The 19858-nt window shown below is 35.8% G+C and overlaps 1 protein-coding gene across 2 annotated transcripts; it reads right to left on the bottom strand.

Annotated features, from left to right (window-relative positions):
* Window positions 1–118: 118 nt before the first annotated feature.
* Window positions 119–19836, bottom strand: LOC137386909 (mitochondrial tRNA-specific 2-thiouridylase 1-like). 2 transcript variants are annotated; one of them, XM_068073130.1, is made up of 8 exons: window positions 19774–19836; window positions 15692–15795; window positions 14005–14170; window positions 8334–8494; window positions 7923–8095; window positions 7255–7308; window positions 6919–7086; window positions 119–1596 (listed from the first exon to the last, which is right to left on the bottom strand). In XM_068073130.1, exons 2-8 carry the CDS (start codon window positions 15774–15776, stop codon window positions 1264–1266), a joined length of 1140 nt encoding a protein of 379 aa, XP_067929231.1. In that variant the 5' UTR covers window positions 15777–15795; window positions 19774–19836; the 3' UTR covers window positions 119–1263. The 2 variants fall into 2 exon arrangements, with proteins under 2 accessions (XP_067929231.1, XP_067929232.1); XM_068073131.1 differs by lacking the exon at window positions 19774–19836 and adding an exon at window positions 19533–19761.
* Window positions 19837–19858: the final 22 nt, after the last annotated feature.

The following is a 19858-nucleotide window of genomic DNA, read 5'->3' on the forward strand; positions in this document are numbered from 1 at the left end:
GGCTATACGGCTCTGCGTCTGCTGAGCATCACTGCATCTCAACATGCATGACCACATCATTGACAGCTTTATTAGTCCTATTAATAGAATACAGAGACTGCGCTACTCTCACTGCAGAAAGTGTGATAGCCTATATTATTTTCAGCGCATCAAAATATTAAACAATGTACTTGTAACGTGTATGTCAATGTGTGTCAATATCCATATGAACTGCATTTTATTGCAATGTATGCAAACTGCATATGAATCATACCTAATTTATTGTGGTATAGGGGAGAAGTAGGATATATGGGCATAGAGTATACATAGGCCACCCCCATTATTAGGAATTTTGTACTTTATTTTAGTTTTCTATTGCTTGAATAATATTGTCTAATCAAGAAATAGGTTACTGCTGCTATCTTAGTTTCTGTCAAAGTGAAACTGTCAAGCATGGAGGTAAGTTGGCTTTCATAAGTACTGGTTTGTAAATTTACTTAATATTCTTTCAGATTTAACATGCAGTAAATGAATGATGCTTACTCCAATTTATCTTTTTAATATAAATAAACATCTTTTAGCTGATTTAAGACTGATTTTAAAACAAATCTGTAAACAACTTGAGAGTTATGGCACTTCACAAAACTTATAAGCTGGAGATACATGGGCAGTCAAGGATGAGGATAGCTGGGCCAGTGGGCCCAACTATCCTACTGCAATGCAAGCGCATAAAAGGATAGATGGGTCGAGCGGCCCATGTATCCATTTATTATAACACATTCAATTTACGCTTTTAGACAATGCCAGTTTTATAAAAAGAAAACAGCGAAAAGCTATATGTCAAATGTTGTTATGGGAAGTGCTCTAGATAAGGTAATAAATGAAAATCAGTCAGTTAGACGTGCAGTAGCCAAAGATCATGAGATTTGCCATTGTGCCCAAGTATCCTCAAGTAGTGGCCCATGAATCCTCCATACTGACCCATGCATCCTTTTTCAAGGATAGATGGGCCATTGACTTTACTCCACAATTATTTGAATGCAGTTGGAAGTACAAAAGTAAAACCATGTCCACAGGTGCTCTTAACCAAGCTCTACGAGCATACATAATTATAAATACAGCAATGCAATATTGCGTTAGCTATTTCACAATAAAGAATTTGACTGTGTTGTTGGCCACATATCCTACTTCTCCCCTATAGATTCAGAAGGTAGCTGGTAAAAATAAAATTGTTCAAAATTACATTTGTATAAAAGAAAATAGTGAGAGAGCCAAGTCATAGTTTTATGAGGCTAGGAGCTCGTCTAAGGCTAACGGTTCAGAGCTACGTTCAATAATTGGTGCACTGCCGATACATTCCAGACCGTCATAGAAAACTGAAAACTGTCCAGGTGCTACGAGACCATTGATTGGCTGAGCTGGCTCAACAATTACCTTATTAGGATCATTCGTGCCACACACATTACAAGGTATAATCTCTGCTCGATGCCTTGTCCGTACTTGGCATATCAACACTCTTTTCTCTTCGAAACATCTCTTGTGCTTTTCTGACAGCCAATGTAGCTGCCCGCAGGTAATAGTGAGACTGTGACGGGCAGGATGATATCTACCAGCGGCCTGCAGCAATCATATTAAGATTCTTACAGCAAGAAATGACTCCTTACTATCCAAGAACTATATCTAAGGCTATCTTTTAGATAATAACAGTAAAGCGTATTTCTGGCTGTTGCCTAGGTTTTGTACCTGTATTATGGCTCTATAAAATATATCTTTGCATAGCCAGCCAAAGCCAGTCTCAAATGTGAGAGGCCACACACAATACTATACATAAACATCAGAAACTTCTATTGGTTACATCTATTGGTTACATCTATTGATTACATCTATTGGTTATATCTATTGGTTACTGAATAAACTGGAGTCCTTTGTTGGAAGACTAAAATTCTTATTTACTAAAATGTTATTCTTATTTATTGTTATTCGCTGTGAATTTAGTCAATATCCATAAATGATCTATTCATCTTCATTTTGTCCCATTCGCAAATATGCAAACCAATTTTGTCTTTTGAATGATTATGTAGGCTAAACTCTGAACATTTCATTTTTAATAGTTGAAGATGACAATCTGTACAGATACAATGTATGATCTGTACAATCTGACAATTTGTGCAGATACAATGTATGATCTGTACAATCTGACAATTTGTGCAGATACAATGTATGACCATGCCACATATATTTTTATTTACTCATTCCAAGTCCTATGCGTGTATAAAAATGAAATATGAAACATTTATTTCTAGACTCCTAAGAGCCAACGTTTGTTTATTTATAGTTGTTATCCAATATTTAAAACTGGATACTGGGTTTGAGTTTCTACGAAAATTTTAACCTCCAAAGATCTCTAAAAAACTAAATTGCTTGCAGTATCCAAATGTGCATTATCTCTGAAGGCTATGCACATGCCCCGTCAGTTCTATTGAACAACAGGTCACATGTAAAATAAATCTACAAATCTCTATTAGAATAATTAGCCTAGATCTTTGCAATTGACTTTTTCTTATAGCAAATCTTCCATACAAAACCATTTTTAAATAGAAATATATGCAGCCTGTTCACAAGACACCTTATACCACAGTTAAATAGCATCTGAGTGAATGGGTCGCCAATGTATCACGCATAGCAGTATTCTACCAGTGTTGAAGGCAACGAATGGTAAGAGGAGATAACTCATTCCGTTATGTTTTATTGTAAGTCATACAACTGCTGTGGATGCCTTTTAGAGCCAACATTTTAATAATCGGGTGTCACAATTGTTCAGTTTTAAGCTTTCAGCAAACAAGCCATAAATTTCCATAGTATATTAATAAAGGTAAACAACCCAGAAGGAAATTGACATCTGAAGGCCTTAACATTATTCTAACAAACCAGTAACCGACAACTGGCTTATTTGAAAGAAAGAACGATCTTCTACAAATGTTGGTTTGAAGGTGATTAATATTAAAAATTGAGAGTGTTAAAACCCAGATCATATAATAAAGCAAACACAAAACTTATTTTACATGATCTAATTACCAATTTCAGGTTGTCCATAGATATATGAACTGATGACATGAGTCCTGTCATGGCAAAACCAGGAATGTTGGGTATTTCTTATGTTTCCATTATTTAGTATTTTCAGAAATTTAGCCCGCATTATTTTTATTTAACCTTGCTAGCACAACTGTATCAATGTTATACTTAGCCTTGCTAGCACAACTGTATCAATGTTATACTTAGCCTTGCTAGCACAACTGTATCAATGTTATACTTAGCCTCGCTAGCACAGCTGTATCAATGTTATACTTAGCCTTGCTAGCACAACTGTATCAATGTTATACTTAGCCTCGCTAGCACAACTGTATCAATGTTATACTTAACCTTGCTAGCACAACTGTATCAATGTTATACTTAACCTTGCTAGCACAACTGTATCAATGTTATACTTAGCCTCGCTAGCACAACTGTATCAATGTTATACTTAGCCTTGCTAGCACAACTGTATCAATGTTATACTTAGCCTCGCTAGCACAACTGTATCAATGTTATACTTAGCCTTGCTAGCACAACTGTATCAATGTTATACTTAGCCTTGCTAGCACAACTGTATCAATGTTAGACTTAGCCTTGCTAGCACAACTGTATCAATGTTATACTTAGCCTTGCTAGCACAACTGTATCAATGTTATACTTAGCCTTGCTAGCACAACTGTATCAATGTTATACTTAGCCTTGCTAGCACAACTGTATCAATGTTATACTTAGCCTTGCTAGCACAACTGTATCAATGTTATACTTAGCCTTGCTAGCACAACTGTATCAATGTTATACTTAGCCTTGCTAGTACAACTGTATCAATGTTATACTTAGCCTTGCTAGCACAACTGTATCAATGTTATACTTAGCCTTGCTAGCACAACTGTATCAATGTTATACTTAGCCTTGCTAGCACAACTGTATCAATGTTATACTTAGCCTCGCTAGCACAACTGTATCAATGTTATACTTAGCCTTGCTAGCACAACTGTATCAATGTTATACTTAGCCTTGCTAGCACAACTGTATCAATGTTATACTTAGCCTTGCTAGCACAACTGTATCAATGTTATACTTAGCCTCGCTAGCACAACTGTATCAATGTTATACTTAGCCTCGCTAGCACAACTGTATCAATGTTATACTTAGCCTTGCTAGCACAACTGTATCAATGTTATACTTAGCCTTGCTAGCACAACTGTATCAATGTTATACTTAGCCTTGCTAGTACAACTGTATCAATGTTATACTTAGCCTTGCTAGCACAACTGTATCAATGTTATACTTAGCCTTGCTAGCACAACTGTATCAATGTTATACTTAGCCTTGCTAGCACAACTGTATCAATGTTATACTTAGCCTCGCTAGCACAACTGTATCAATGTTATACTTAGCCTTGCTAGCACAACTGTATCAATGTTATACTTAGCCTTGCTAGCACAACTGTATCAATGTTATACTTAGCCTTGCTAGCACAACTGTATCAATGTTATACTTAACCTTGCTAGCACAACTGTATCAATGTTATACTTAGCCTTGCTAGCACAACTGTATCAATGTTATACTTAGCCTTGCTAGCACAACTGTATCAATGTTATACTTAGCCTCGCTAGCACAGCTGTATCAATGTTATACTTAGCCTTGCTAGCACAACTGTATCAATGTTATACTTAGCCTTGCTAGCACAACTGTATCAATGTTATACTTAGCCTCGCTAGCACAACTGTATCAATGTTATACTTAGCCTTGCTAGCACAACTGTATCAATGTTATACTTAGCCTCGCTAGCACAACTGTATCAATGTTATACTTAGCCTCGCTAGCACAACTGTATCAATGTTATACTTAGCCTCGCTAGCACAACTGTATCAATGTTATACTTAGCCTTGCTAGCACAACTGTATCAATGTTATACTTAGCCTCGCTAGCACAACTGTATCAATGTTATACTTAGCCTTGCTAGCACAACTGTATCAATGTTATACTTAGCCTTGCTAGCACAACTGTATCAATGTTATACTTAGCCTCGCTAGCACAACTGTATCAATGTTATACTTAGCCTTGCTAGCACAACTGTATCAATGTTATACTTAGCCTTGCTAGCACAACTGTATCAATGTTATACTTAGCCTTGCTAGCACAACTGTATCAATGTTATACTTAGCCTTGCTAGTACAACTGTATCAATGTTATACTTAGCCTTGCTAGCACAACTGTATCAATGTTATACTTAGCCTTGCTAGCACAACTGTATCAATGTTATACTTAGCCTTGCTAGCACAACTGTATCAATGTTATACTTAGCCTTGCTAGCACAACTGTATCAATGTTATACTTAGCCTTGCTAGTACAACTGTATCAATGTTATACTTAGCCTTGCTAGCACAACTGTATCAATGTTATACTTAGCCTTGCTAGCACAACTGTATCAATGTTATACTTAGCCTTGCTAGCACAACTGTATCAATGTTATACTTAGCCTTGCTAGTACAACTGTATCAATGTTATACTTAGCCTTGCTAGTACAACTGTATCAATGTTATACTTAGCCTTGCTAGTACAACTGTATCAATGTTATACTTAGCCTTGCTAGCACAACTGTATCAATGTTATACTTAGCCTTGCTAGCACAACTGTATCAATGTTATACTTAGCCTTGCTAGCACAACTGTATCAATGTTATACTTAGCCTTGCTAGCACAACTGTATCAATGTTATACTTAGCCTTGCTAGCACAACTGTATCAATGTTATACTTAGCCTTGCTAGTACAACTGTATCAATGTTATACTTAGCCTTGCTAGTACAACTGTATCAATGTTATACTTAGCCTTGCTAGTACAACTGTATCAATGTTATACTTAGCCTTGCTAGTACAACTGTATCAATGTTATACTTAGCCTTGCTAGCACAACTGTATCAATGTTATACTTAGCCTTGCTAGTACAACTGTATCAATGTTATACTTAGCCTTGCTAGTACAACTGTATCAATGTTATACTTAGCCTTGCTAGTACAACTGTATCAATGTTATACTTAGCCTTGCTAGTACAACTGTATCAATGTTATACTTAGCCTTGCTAGCACAACTGTATCAATGTTATACTTAGCCTTGCTAGCACAACTGTATCAATGTTATACTTAGCCTTGCTAGCACAACTGTATCAATGTTATACTAAAAAGAGCCTTTGCTGGCAAAAATATGAAATGTAGAAACTAATGTTATAGTTGAAGATTAAAAATATTTAAAAAAATTATTGCTTACGTTTAGTTGTGAGCATCGTATTTAATCTTACATATAAAACTTTATATCCGCTTACTCAGGAGAAATTTATCTTTCAGCTGAACTACGATTTGCTCATCACACACCACAATTATAACAAACATGGCTGCCATAAAAGGGCAAAAAACATTGCAATTGTACACAGGTTTTTGCGTAAGAGCGTGTTATAGAGAGTTTTTAGAAAATATGACTATAGATGTATTTTAGCCCTGTGAATTGTTCCACTAGCTTGTAGTAACGGTCAGCCATTTTGAAACATAAACTTTTGTTGACAATACACAACCTTCTCCTTCATAAAAACTATCACTAAAGAAACTATAGTGCCTAAAAATGAAGAGTTCAAAAAATAATATAAAAGTATATATATATATATATATATAAAGTATTTCCAGAACCAAAAGATATTAATAGAGCTAATGAAAGAAGCTATGCATGAATAATAATCACAACGAAGTCGCTATATCTTGCTTTGACTAGCGTCGCTTTCATTTTTCTATTCACAAAACTTCATGGCACGATATTTTGACATGAAGCAATAAATCTATCTGAGGATAAGAACATGCAAAACCCTCTGTTACTCACCATGTAGATTATATTGGATTTAGCATCTATCTCACATACGTAATATCTAGTTCTTTGTCCTTGTATGTGAGCCCTCTGTCCTACGGTCCAGTTATGTATCCCGTTGTGGGTGGAGACAGACTTGCCCGTATCAACATCCACCATGTCCCCTGGCGGTGTGCTGACATACTACAACAAGCATAGCTTCACAAGTATAAAAAGTGGCCCAGGTACAACCTAGACTATAATTCAGTTCTAACTGCTGTGTGGGGGTGCTGTGAGATTTGAGTCTTTCAACTTCTAGAGAACACAATACTCTGGCTGAGCGTATAGGAGTTTTAGATGAAGAAACCTCACCTCATTTATGAATTCGCTGAAGTTTCGCTCACCAACAAAGCATAATCCAAAACTCTACAAAGATAAAGTAAATGCTCTACATAATCCTAGTGTAATTGCCATTTAGGGAGGCGCAAGAGTGAACTCAAAGGCACAAAAAATTTTTAATAACTGCAAATTCCCAGCACAAGTAAGTTTACTATCTTCCAAGAAGTCTTGTCCGCTAACGAGAGAGCGATCAAGCAACAGCTCAATCCAAAATTTATGTAGATATTAAACAACTAAACGGTGAATGCTAAAAAAGATGATAAAACATGATGGGAAATGTAAAGCAATCAAAAGAAACTCAGCTGGACTAAAAGCTTCAGTTCACAAGTCACATACTAAGAACCTTGCAGTGAAGAATTACTCTCACACAACAACACACATCAACAACATCCCACAACCGGTGTGAAAGAGCTTGTGAAAGGACAGTTTCGGCCACCTGCGACAAAAGTCTAACTGCGCGTGCAAGGTTAAGACTCACATGTATCCTCTTAAAATGAAAGAATAAGCATTATGGAGCAATGCTCATGAGCTAAAGATCCACTCAAAAATATTTAAGAATATATCAAATACATAAACCTGCACAACCTAATAACCAACTGACAGATAACAAGAATTTTTCATTCAGGGTCGTAAGAACTAACCTCTCGCTTGTTTGCAATTTTATTCAGGTGACAGAGCCTAGCGAGTCTCCTTACGTCCTGCTTGAGAAAGTCTCCAATAGGAAACATGGTTCTGCGCAGGCTTTCAGTACTTACCTGAGCTAAAAAAAATGTCTGGTCCTTCTGCTCATCTCTGGCTCGCAACAACTGCGCGCCTGCAATAAGAGAGACGCTTATTACAGTAATTAAGTACGTTAAAATATAAACACTCACGTTCGAACACCAATCAAAAGAGTAGAGTCGGCCATCTTGCACAACATGACTGCAAAAGTAAATTCACATAAATGACTCATGACATGTTCTCTACAATGAACATGAAGCAGAGTCCCTGATATGATAATACAGCCACACAGATCTAGAGACATAACGTTTCCAGATCAAGTGTTAACATACCTTCTCTGGAATACCTGAGTCTAGCATAGTGACCAGTAGCCAGCCAGTCCACTCCCATTTTGTCCATTACATGGTTAAAGAGGGCACCAAACTTGATATACTTGTTGCAGAGAATGTCTGGATTAGGGGTTATGCCAGTGGCATAGCCGTCTACAACCTGGCTTGGTTAAAAAAGGTAAAAAGTACATATGAGAGATTTGAGTATAATAACTGCTTTCATCAGAAAGTAGCAATATAGGCTAATGCTAGTATAGTAACTACTTTAATCAGAAAGTATTCATATAATGCTAGTATAGTAATTACTTTCATCAGAAAGTATCAATATAATGCTAGTATAGTAACTACTTTCATCAGAAAGTATCAATATAATGCTAGTATAGTAACTACTTTCATCAGAAAGTATTCATATAATGCTAGTATAATAACCACTTTCATCAGAAAGTATTAATATAATGCTAGTATAGTAACTACTTTCATCAGAAAGTATTCATATAATGCTAGTATAGTAACCACTTTCATCAAAAAGTATTAATATAATGCTAGTATAGTAACTACTTTCATCAGAACGTATCAATATAATGCTAGTATAGTAACTACTTTCATCAGAAAGTATCAATATAATGCTAGTATAGTAACTACTTTAATCAGAAAGTATTCATATAATGCTAGTATAGTAGTTACTTTCATCAGAAAGTATCAATATAATGCTAGTATAATAACTACTTTCATCAGAAAGTATCAATATAATGCTAGTATAGTAACTACTTTCATCAGAAAGTATCAATATAATGCTAGTATAGTAACCACTTTCATCAGAAAGTATTCATATAATGCTAGTATAGTAACTACTTTCATCAGAAAGTTTAATATAATGCTAGTATAGTAACCACTTTCATCAGAAAGTATTAATATGATGCTAGTATAGTAACTACTTTCATCAGAAAGTATTAATATAATGCTAGTATAGTAATCACTTTCATCAGAGAGTATCAATATAATGCTAGTATAGTAACCACTTTCATCAGAAAGTATCAATATAATGCTAGTATAGTAATTACTTTCATCAGAAAGTATCAATATAATGCTAGTATAGTAATTACTTTCATCAGAAAGTATCAATATAATGTTAGTATAGTAACCACTTTCATCAGAAAGTATTCATATAATGCTAGTATAGTAACTACTTTAATCAGAAAGTATCAATATAATGCTAGTATAGTAACTACTTTCATCAGAAAGTATCAATATAATGCTAGTATAGTAATTACTTTCATCAGAAAGTATCAATATAATGCTAGTATAGTAACCACTTTTATCAGAAAGTATTCATATAATGCTAGTATAGTAACTACTTTCATCAGAAAGTATTAATATAATGCTAGTATAGTAACCACTTTCATCAGAGAGTATCAATATAATGCTAGTATAGTAACCACTTTCATCGGAAAGTATCAATATAATGCTAGTATAGTAACTACTTTCATCAGAAAGTATTAATATAATGCTAGTATAGTAACCACTTTCATCAGAGAGTATCAATATAATGCTAGTATAGTAACCACTTTCATCAGAAAGTATCAATATAATGCTAGTATAGTAACTACTTTCATCAGAAGGTATCAACATAATGCTAGTATAGTAACTACTTTTATTAGAAAGTATCAATATAATGCTAGTATAGTAACTACTTTCATCAGAAAGTATCAATATAATGCTAGTATAGTAATTACTTTCATCAGAAAGTATCAATATAATGCTAGTATAGTAACCACTTTCATCAGAAAGTATTCATATAATGCTAGTATAGTAACTACTTTCATCAGAAAGTATTAATATAATGCTAGTATAGTAACCACTTTCATCAGAGAGTATCAATATAATGCTAGTATAGTAACCACTTTCATCAGAAAGTATCAATATAATGCTAGTATAGTAACTACTTTCATCAGAAAGTATCAATATAATGCTAGTATAGTAATTACTTTCATCAGAGTATCAATATAATGCTAATATAATAACTACTTTCATCAGAAAGTATTAATATAATGCTAGTATAGTAACCACTTTCATCAGAGAGTATCAATATAATGCTAGTATAGTAACCACTTTCATCAGAAAGTATCAATATAATGCTAGTATAGTAACCACTTTCATCAGAGAGTATCAATATAATGCTAGTATAGTAACCACTTTCATCAGAAAGTATCAATATAATGCTAGTATAGTAACTACTTTCATCAGAAGGTATCAACATAATGCTAGTATAGTAATTACTTTCATCAGAGTATCAATATAATGCTAATATAATAACTACTTTCATCAGAAAGTATAGAAATAATGATGGACTAAACAGGCAAGCAGCTAAGATGTCATATACAAAAATACTGCCTCTGTTTTGTTGAATTCCATATCTATAACATCTCGTCTGATTATCACTCCATGATATTTTATACACTGTATATTCTCGAAAATAAGATTGTGCATAAATTAAAGCAACTCTCGTACAATCCTAGCAGAATAGTCAAAATAGAAATATGTAAGAATTTATATTGATCAACTCTTTAAAGTCAGCAAGGTTCTGCCGTCAGCGTTCTGAAACTACGCTGTTCATTTGCTTGTGGCATGGCAACCAATAACAGTAGCTAAATAATTTTTTAGCAATTGTTCTCTACGAAATTCTCTACAAAATACAACTTATTTGAAATAGGTACTATATCGCCAAATTTAGTGGTGTACTTTACCAAAACCGGCACTCAAAATCGATAATAAAAAATGAAGGCAAAGATTTCCGGAGCCATGTATCCGGTTTAATTTTTCTCATTGCTATGAAATGAGTAAGACAATCAGATATTGTTATGTGAAATCTACAGGAGTTTCTGATTCTGCTTCAACCAATCAAATGCGTTTTAGCAAACTTTGTGATCAACCGATTTGACTGGAAAGTTACCCTTATCCATCGACCTTTTTTCGCAACCGCTTTTGGTGTAGGAAGTTTCTCAATAAGTATTAGGTCTAGAAACGATTTTTTTAAATAGCCCAAGTCCACACTGTTATATTGTAGAACTTTCAAAGAGCCACTCTAAGTTTCAAAGAATACAAAAGAGCATTGATCACACAACTTCCGCAATCCTACTCATAACTCCTTGTGCTTAATGGAAACATCCTCCGTAGTGCAAAATAATAATGATGACAAGGTTTCGGTGCTCACTGCCGATGTACATGGCTAACATGAGTGCTCACTGCCGATGTACATGGCTAACATGAGTGCTCACTGCCGATGTACATGGCTAACATGAGTGCTCACTGCCGATGTACATGGCTAACATGAGTGCTCACTGCCGATGTACATGGCTAACATGAGTGCTCACTGCCGATGTACATGGCTAACATGAGTGCTCACTGCCGATGTACATGGCTAACATGAGTGCTCACTGCCGATGTACATGGCTAACATGAGTGCTCACTGCCGATGTACATGGCTAACATGAGTGCTCACTGCCGATGTACATGGCTAACATGAGTGCTCACTGCCGATGTACATGGCTAACATGAGTGCTCACTGCCGATGTACATGGCTAACATGAGTGCTCACTGCCGATGTACATGGCTAACATGAGTGCTCACTGCCGATGTACATGGCTAACATGAGTGCTCACTGCCGATGTACATGGCTAACATGAGTGCTCACTGCCGATGTACATGGCTAACATGAGTGCTCACTGCCGATGTACATGGCTAACATGAGTGCTCACTGCCGATGTACATGGCTAACATGAGTGCTCACTGCCGATGTACATGGCTAACATGAGTGCTCACTGCCGATGTACATGGCTAACATGAGTGCTCACTGCCGATGTACATGGCTAACATGAGTGCTCACTGCCGATGTACATGGCTAACATGAGTGCTCACTGCCGATGTACATGGCTAACATGAGTGCTCACTGCCGATGTACATGGCTAACATGAGTGCTCACTGCCGATGTACATGGCTAACATGAGTGCTCACTGCCGATGTACATGGCTAACATGAGTGCTCACTGCCGATGTACATGGCTAACATGAGTGCTCACTGCCGATGTACATGGCTAACATGAGTGCTCACTGCCGATGTACATGGCTAACATGAGTGCTCACTGCCGATGTACATGGCTAACATGAGTGCTCACTGCCGATGTACATGGCTAACATGAGTGCTCACTGCCGATGTACATGGCTAACATGAGTGCTCACTGCCGATGTACATGGCTAACATGAGTGCTCACTGCCGATGTACATGGCTAACATGAGTGCTCACTGCCGATGTACATGGCTAACATGAGTGCTCACTGCCGATGTACATGGCTAACATGAGTGCTCACTGCCGATGTACATGGCTAACATGAGTGCTCACTGCCGATGTACATGGCTAACATGAGTGCTCACTGCCGATGTACATGGCTAACATGAGTGCTCACTGCCGATGTACATGGCTAACATGAGTGCTCACTGCCGATGTACATGGCTAACATGAGTGCTCACTGCCGATGTACATGGCTAACATGAGTGCTCACTGCCGATGTACATGGCTAACATGAGTGCTCACTGCCGATGTACATGGCTAACATGAGTGCTCACTGCCGATGTACATGGCTAACATGAGTGCTCACTGCCGATGTACATGGCTAACATGAGTGCTCACTGCCGATGTACATGGCTAACATGAGTGCTCACTGCCGATGTACATGGCTAACATGAGTGCTCACTGCCGATGTACATGGCTAACATGAGTGCTCACTGCCGATGTACATGGCTAACATGAGTGCTCACTGCCGATGTACATGGCTAACATGAGTGCTCACTGCCGATGTACATGGCTAACATGAGTGCTCACTGCCGATGTACATGGCTAACATGAGTGCTCACTGCCGATGTACATGGCTAACATGAGTGCTCACTGCCGATGTACATGGCTAACATGAGTGCTCACTGCCGATGTACATGGCTAACATGAGTGCTCACTGCCGATGTACATGGCTAACATGAGTGCTCACTGCCGATGTACATGGCTAACATGAGTGCTCACTGCCGATGTACATGGCTAACATGAGTGCTCACTGCCGATGTACATGGCTAACATGAGTGCTCACTGCCGATGTACATGGCTAACATGAGTGCTCACTGCCGATGTACATGGCTAACATGAGTGCTCACTGCCGATGTACATGGCTAACATGAGTGCTCACTGCCGATGTACATGGCTAACATGAGTGCTCACTGCCGATGTACATGGCTAACATGAGACGTCACAAAACATGTGTACCACTACTTTTTTGTTCTTATAGCCAATAATCTCCTTCATCTTAGAGGCTATTTACAGATTATTTCTCTAATACATTTTTTCCATTTTATGGCATGGCTATTTTATATATCATTAGAAAATAATTTTTGTGCTGAATTGGATGCAATTTTCCATTTAAAGAAATACCAATTACTTCTCAAGTTATAAAAGATTAAATATGCCCATGCCTACTTTTGAAATTCTTTGAAAATTAATTCCGACTTTGAAGAGTTAAATAGTAAAGAACAATATTTGTTATTTTCCCATAAGCAAACAAAACAGGAAAAGAACATATATAAAATTTTCAAAACATAAATTAGAAGCTTCGACGCATAAACCAGCATATAGCTACCTAAAAACTTGATTCCAGTATTCCTTCTCGAAAGTGAGCTTTTTTAGAGGAATGTCCAGCGAGTCGGCAACTTTCTGAGCATCTAAATAATCGCTTTCACCCTGACAATAGCCATGTTCGTCGTACTCGCTCCAGTTGGCCATGTGCACTCCAGTAACATCATATCCTGTTCAGGCAATAAACGGGAGAATAAACAGTAGCAATAAACGGATAGATATAGCAATTTCGGACAGAAGGCTATCTTTCACATATAACAATTAAAATGAATGGTAGAATAACCTTGCAACACCAATGATTTGCAAAAACAGATAAAACAATAAAGACACCCAAAACAAGTGTAAGCCCAGGGCAATATTTTCAACACTCAATTAAACAAAGGTAGGCAATAGATTAGCGCAATACCTCTGTAAAAAAATATCTGAATGTCTAATACTGCTTCTGAAATGTGATATGCTAGACGAAGATGTGATATAAAATGGCAGAGCTTATCGTTATCCCACGACCAAACACGAAGCGATTGGTTGAGAGATTTATGATAAATGCATGTGCTCACAACTCACAAACATTATTCATAAGCGGCCGTCGCAAACCCTTGTACCGAAATCTCATCAACAAATTTAACCATTTTTAATTGAGTCATTTAAGTAAAATAATGAAACAAAACACATATAAACCTATTTAAATATGTTACCAAGTCTTTATTATTTGTAGAAAATTTCCTAAACCTTACTCATCTGATCGGATTATACACAAATAGACAGATTAATTCGGCCTAAAATCATTATTAAAACTTGCCAAGCCTTATTTTTACCAGAATTAAGACTGGCAAACGAAACGCTGAGTGACAGAGAATAGACCAATTAAGTCGTGCGCATTTCACAAAAAAAGAACGTGCACATTTCACCAGTCTATAGCATTGTCGAAGCGTTTCTTTTTTGCCGATTTCAAAGTAACTGACATTTTGGACACTTTTGAGTACTTTGGTATTCTAACTGATGTCCAAAGCAGTGAAAGTAAAGGAAATGACGATGATATTTTTTTAACGATTCTTATGAGATTATTACAATATTTAATTATAAGAATAATTATTCGATTTTATAAGATTTAATTATAAGAATAATTATTCGATTTTATAAGATTTAATTATAAGAATAAGCATTCGAATTTACAAGATCGAAGTATATAGTGATTGATGTTGGGCAATATGTTACTGTTATTACTTTTTCAAAATAGTTTTGTTAAACAGATTTTCTAAAAATCTATATAAAAATCACCACTTCTTGATATTGTTAGCTATGACGTTTTGAAATGTAAACAAAATTGTTCATTGGTTTTCTATTATTACTGTATTACTATATTAATAATATTGGTTACTCTAATAATATCAGTGCATTTTACTTCTAATATTGCATTTCTCCTATTGCAGGGGGTGAGAATAAACATATAATCTTTTCCTTTCATTATTGCTGTTTGTTGTACATAATAACACCCACACCCAGTACATTACAGCTACCATTGCAGTTATCCTATTGCACTGCAGTGTCATTTGACTGCTAATATTGCATTTCTCAACCATCAGTACCCTTTCTTTTTTCCAATATCACTTTGGTCGTTGGCTGTATGACAGGAGAATTGCTAGTTGTAATATTGCCAGTTGTGATTATGTCAAGCTAAAAAATTTACATACCTTTCCTTTTAAGAATGATAGCTGCCACTGTACTGTCAACTCCACCAGACATTGCTACAGCAATTTTGCGCACAGAACGTTGCATGTTGTTTTTTACTGTAGATCTACAAAAGCACCAACACGGGTTAAAACACTCAAAGCGGCCTACAGAAGCTTTAGCCTGATAAGACAGACTAAAAGGAACTATGGAGATACCTGTAAACATTCTAATAATAACTTCAACTTTTTTCTATAGCCTGATAAGACAGACTAAAAGGAACTATTGAGATACCTGTAAACATTCTAATAATAACTTCAACTTTTTTCTATATACTTCAGCATGCATTTTGAAAACCAGACCAAATGGAAAATCAGTAATTGTTGCCTAAAATGTTCTTTTCAAGCTGCGGTACAAGGACAGGCAACCTGAAAATAGGCGCACAGAAGCAGAATAAGCAGACAATCATAACTATGGTAGTTTTTAAATTTAAAATTATAACCTTCAAGTTAATATAAGTTATAAATCTTCAATATGAGCAGTTTATAAATGTTGTATTCTAGACCAGTGGTCTCCAACCTCCGGGCCGCTGACCGGTACATCGATCAATCAGTATCGGAACGCACATGAATTATTTAGCGATTTTTGTTTTATTTATTATCTAAGTCTGGAATGGTAATAAAAGGGACTTACTTCTTCACCTACAGACTGTAGAAGAAAATATTAAGTATAAATGCAAATTACAAAAGATAATTAATTGGACGAGGTAGTTGTTAATTATCGTTGGGCTGATAATTTTGAATTGACTCATCGGATTTCACGGCCAGCAAACTACAATGCCTACTACATGTTCTCTGCGCTCTTGTTATTTGTATTCATACTTAATATTTTCTTCTTCTCCTACCAACTTTAAATAGAGTAGTTAGTACCTCTCAATTATAGTTCCAGTCTAAGTCGAGCGGTGTTTTATTTTGAAATGACCTTATTCTCTTCACTTGCACGCCAAAATGTAGCCCATCTAGCAAAATGGGTAAGAAACAGATGCCTTAGTTTTTAAGATTAAAATTACTAATTTTAACAATAATGAAGATGATAATTTTTATTAATATTTTAACTGGAGGGTTGAAATAATAACGGGGCATTAAAATTAAAAATAAAATTATCAGTATTGACCGCAGTAAAATTATCAAGCATTGACCGGTCCTCAGTTAGAAAAAGGTTGGGGACCACTGTTCTAGATAACAGTCCCAAAAGCAGGTTGATCATGTAATCCATGACGAACTTAAGCTAGTAATTCATAACCAAATGAAGCTTGTGCAGAGGTGACAAACTATTTGGGTGTTAGGCAACATTGAGTGTAGAAGTTACTGAGACAGCACACCTGGGCCTCAATTCCTCCACTTGAATATAACCTTCATCAAAACTGTTTGGAAAAACCGAGTAGTGTTTGAGCTTAAGAGTGAAGGGCAGTAATATTGACCAGATTAAATTAGTGAATTGGCAAAACAACAAAATGTCAAGTCTAGTGCCACGATATTTTAATAACCATAAGCATTTGAATGCTTGAAATATTATTTCTAAAGACGCAGGGTGTTGTCGACGCACGTCTTACAACATCATGATTATCAAGCAAGACTCATCACAAAGTCAAAGTGCATCGAAAGGCATTACTAACTATAACACATGAGTCCAGGCAGTTCTATTGAGCCAATACAGAGCTAGGAACCTTAGTAGCAAATAGCTATTTAGTACCAGTCAATATATACCCAGAAGTCTTTATAAAGGGGATTGAAAAATCTGTCAATGGCACAGACATAGCAACATGTTAGCTCCTAAGCAATGATACGCAAGTTCAAAGTCCAACACAACTAAGACATACCTTAGTAAAATGAACAGGAAAAAAGATATCACGAGCAGAAGGATAACAAAGCGTGAGAGTTCTCATGGTTTTTAAAGTTCTCTTAAAGGTTGACTTGCAACAAAATTCACATTACAGTTATTTGATATTAAAAGATTCACCATGTCTTACTCTGTTGTGTTGTAGGTGCAAAAGATGTGGAAATGTGATTACAAGCTATTAAAAGCTCAAAAACAAAAAGCCATCATAAAAGATCAACTAATATTGATCTTTTATGGCACTAGAATGTAAGCTAACTGTTAGCCAAGAAAAAAAGAATTTTCTTGCAAATTTTCAGGATTTGCTGTATACTTCAAAAATATACTAACTTGAAGAACAACTTACTCCGACTAAAGAGCAAATTGTTGTATCAAAGAGTTTTGCACTCCAGTTAGCTATACTTAAATAGTATTAGGTACAACACATCTGGTTTGATGTGTCAGAGAGATTAAATTGGTTTCAGTTCTCTCCTGCTAGATGCTACGAGTTGTATAATAACAGTGAAGTCTGGGGTAAAAAAACCTGAGTGTTTCATTCCTGGACAGAAGACTGTATTGGACCGTTAAAAAGAGCAAATTCAGTTGAAAACGTTTGAGTTAATAACAATAATGCTGATGATTAGTGCATATTGGAAGGTAAGATGACCAAGTTCAAATTCATTTCCAGGTAGGTTTCCGTGAAAATAAGCTTTTCTCTCTAAAATTGCAATGTGTGTTAAAAAATGTGGAAACAACTCTAACTTAAAAAATGTTTTTTGTAATTTTCAGTATTATTTGCTCTTCTACAGTATATTCTTCTATGCATATCCCTAAGATCTTAGTTCTTTTACAGTTTCAGGCCAGGATTGGTAGCATTGACAAATTCTAATAAAATGAGTATATGTGCCTTTTTCTATCTCGTGTCATGAGTTCTATTAAAATCTGTAACAAATGATGGTTCATGTTGTTCAGCACAACAATTGGCAAATAGTTTGTGTCTGGCAATTTTTCTCCTTTATGATAATGATTGAAAACCTGTGCCTCCACTCTTTTTGGTAAAACTAACACAACTCATCAATCTGAATATACGATGCATGGAAGCATGGCCTGATTTTGAACTTTCTCTAGTTTTTTAACAAGCTTTTACTGATATGGATTCTATCATTGAGAAGCTAATTTAATACAAGATTTAGCAATAGAAAAATATGCTACTTTCCTTGTTTGCTTATCTGCATCTTTTAAAACTCTGCGAAGCATAGCTAAGTAGCTAACTTTCTGATGGCTCTAAAAACAATAACATCGATGCGAGAGTTCCATTTCATATGATTTTGCAAAATAATTCCCAAATAATGGAAAGTGGAAACTTAATTAAAAACTCGAACATTTAAAAAGAATTGAGGATCTGCCAGATGTTTACTAATCTAGCAGATCCTCAATAACTTTTATAATAAAAAGCATTTAGAGACATTAAAGTTTATTTGCCTTTTATCAGCCTAATCATTAAGCGCTTTAGTTTGCATACACCATTTGTTGATATATATTATATTAATATTATTATGGTTTATAGCAATGCTTTGGTTTATAGCAATGCTATGAACCAAAGCAGCATCAGCAAACCAACGACACTACAAGAAAACGTCGTGTGGTAAATCATTTTGCAATGTTTAGTATTTGCTGCGGAGTGCGGTCTAACATTCACTTAGTACTTAATTGAGGTTCTGAGACTAGGCGGACGATCTTGTCTCTTATGTTTTTGGCTCCATCACACCTAATAAAGACTCTGAAATTAATCATCCAACATCTGATCCTTCTGGATATTACACATTTATGTATGAAAGGACAGCAGTGGCCCAAGAACAAATTCTGAGGCATTTGAATGACTATGATCGCTAAAGCAGAAACAAAAAAAATGATTTTTACAAATCAACTTTACATCAAACTTAACATAAACAATAGCTTTTAAAATTTATTAAAACAGTTAAACATTACCTTGAAACAATACCAAGATTATATGATTGAGCAGTTGTTAGCTCATTTCATTATTTGCGTAATATGCTATTGCAAGAGCACAGCTTTTAGCTACACGATAAGTGAGAGTTTTGTGAAACAAACTCCCGGTCTAAAAATATTGTCGTATAATGCAGCAATTTGTGTTCTTAACGTGTTAGTTACATTTAGTTATCACATCTGGACGAATGTGTGCATGAAGAGGTGCCCATTTTCTACGCACCTGATATTAAAAATGATTTATGCGCGATCGCTGTGACAAACCATGGCACTCTTTACAAATCCGATTCTATAATGTTCCGAATTGT

The sequence above is a fragment of the Watersipora subatra genome, chromosome 2 (assembly GCF_963576615.1).
Source record: "Watersipora subatra chromosome 2, tzWatSuba1.1, whole genome shotgun sequence".
NCBI classification, from domain to species: domain Eukaryota; kingdom Metazoa; phylum Bryozoa; class Gymnolaemata; order Cheilostomatida; family Watersiporidae; genus Watersipora; species Watersipora subatra.

Bases quoted from the DNA above. Each gene is read 5' to 3' on its own strand.
- LOC137386909 (XM_068073130.1), bottom strand. From the start codon at position 15,776: ATGCAACGTTCTGTGCGCAAAATTGCTGTAGCAATGTCTGGTGGAGTT. The intron at 8,495-14,004 runs GTAGCTATATGC...TTTTTAACCAAG, and splicing joins TACTGGAATCAAGTTTTTAG to CCAGGTTGTAGACGGCTATG. The intron at 1,597-6,918 runs GTGAGTAACAGA...TGATTGCTGCAG, and splicing joins AATCCAATATAATCTACATG to GCCGCTGGTAGATATCATCC.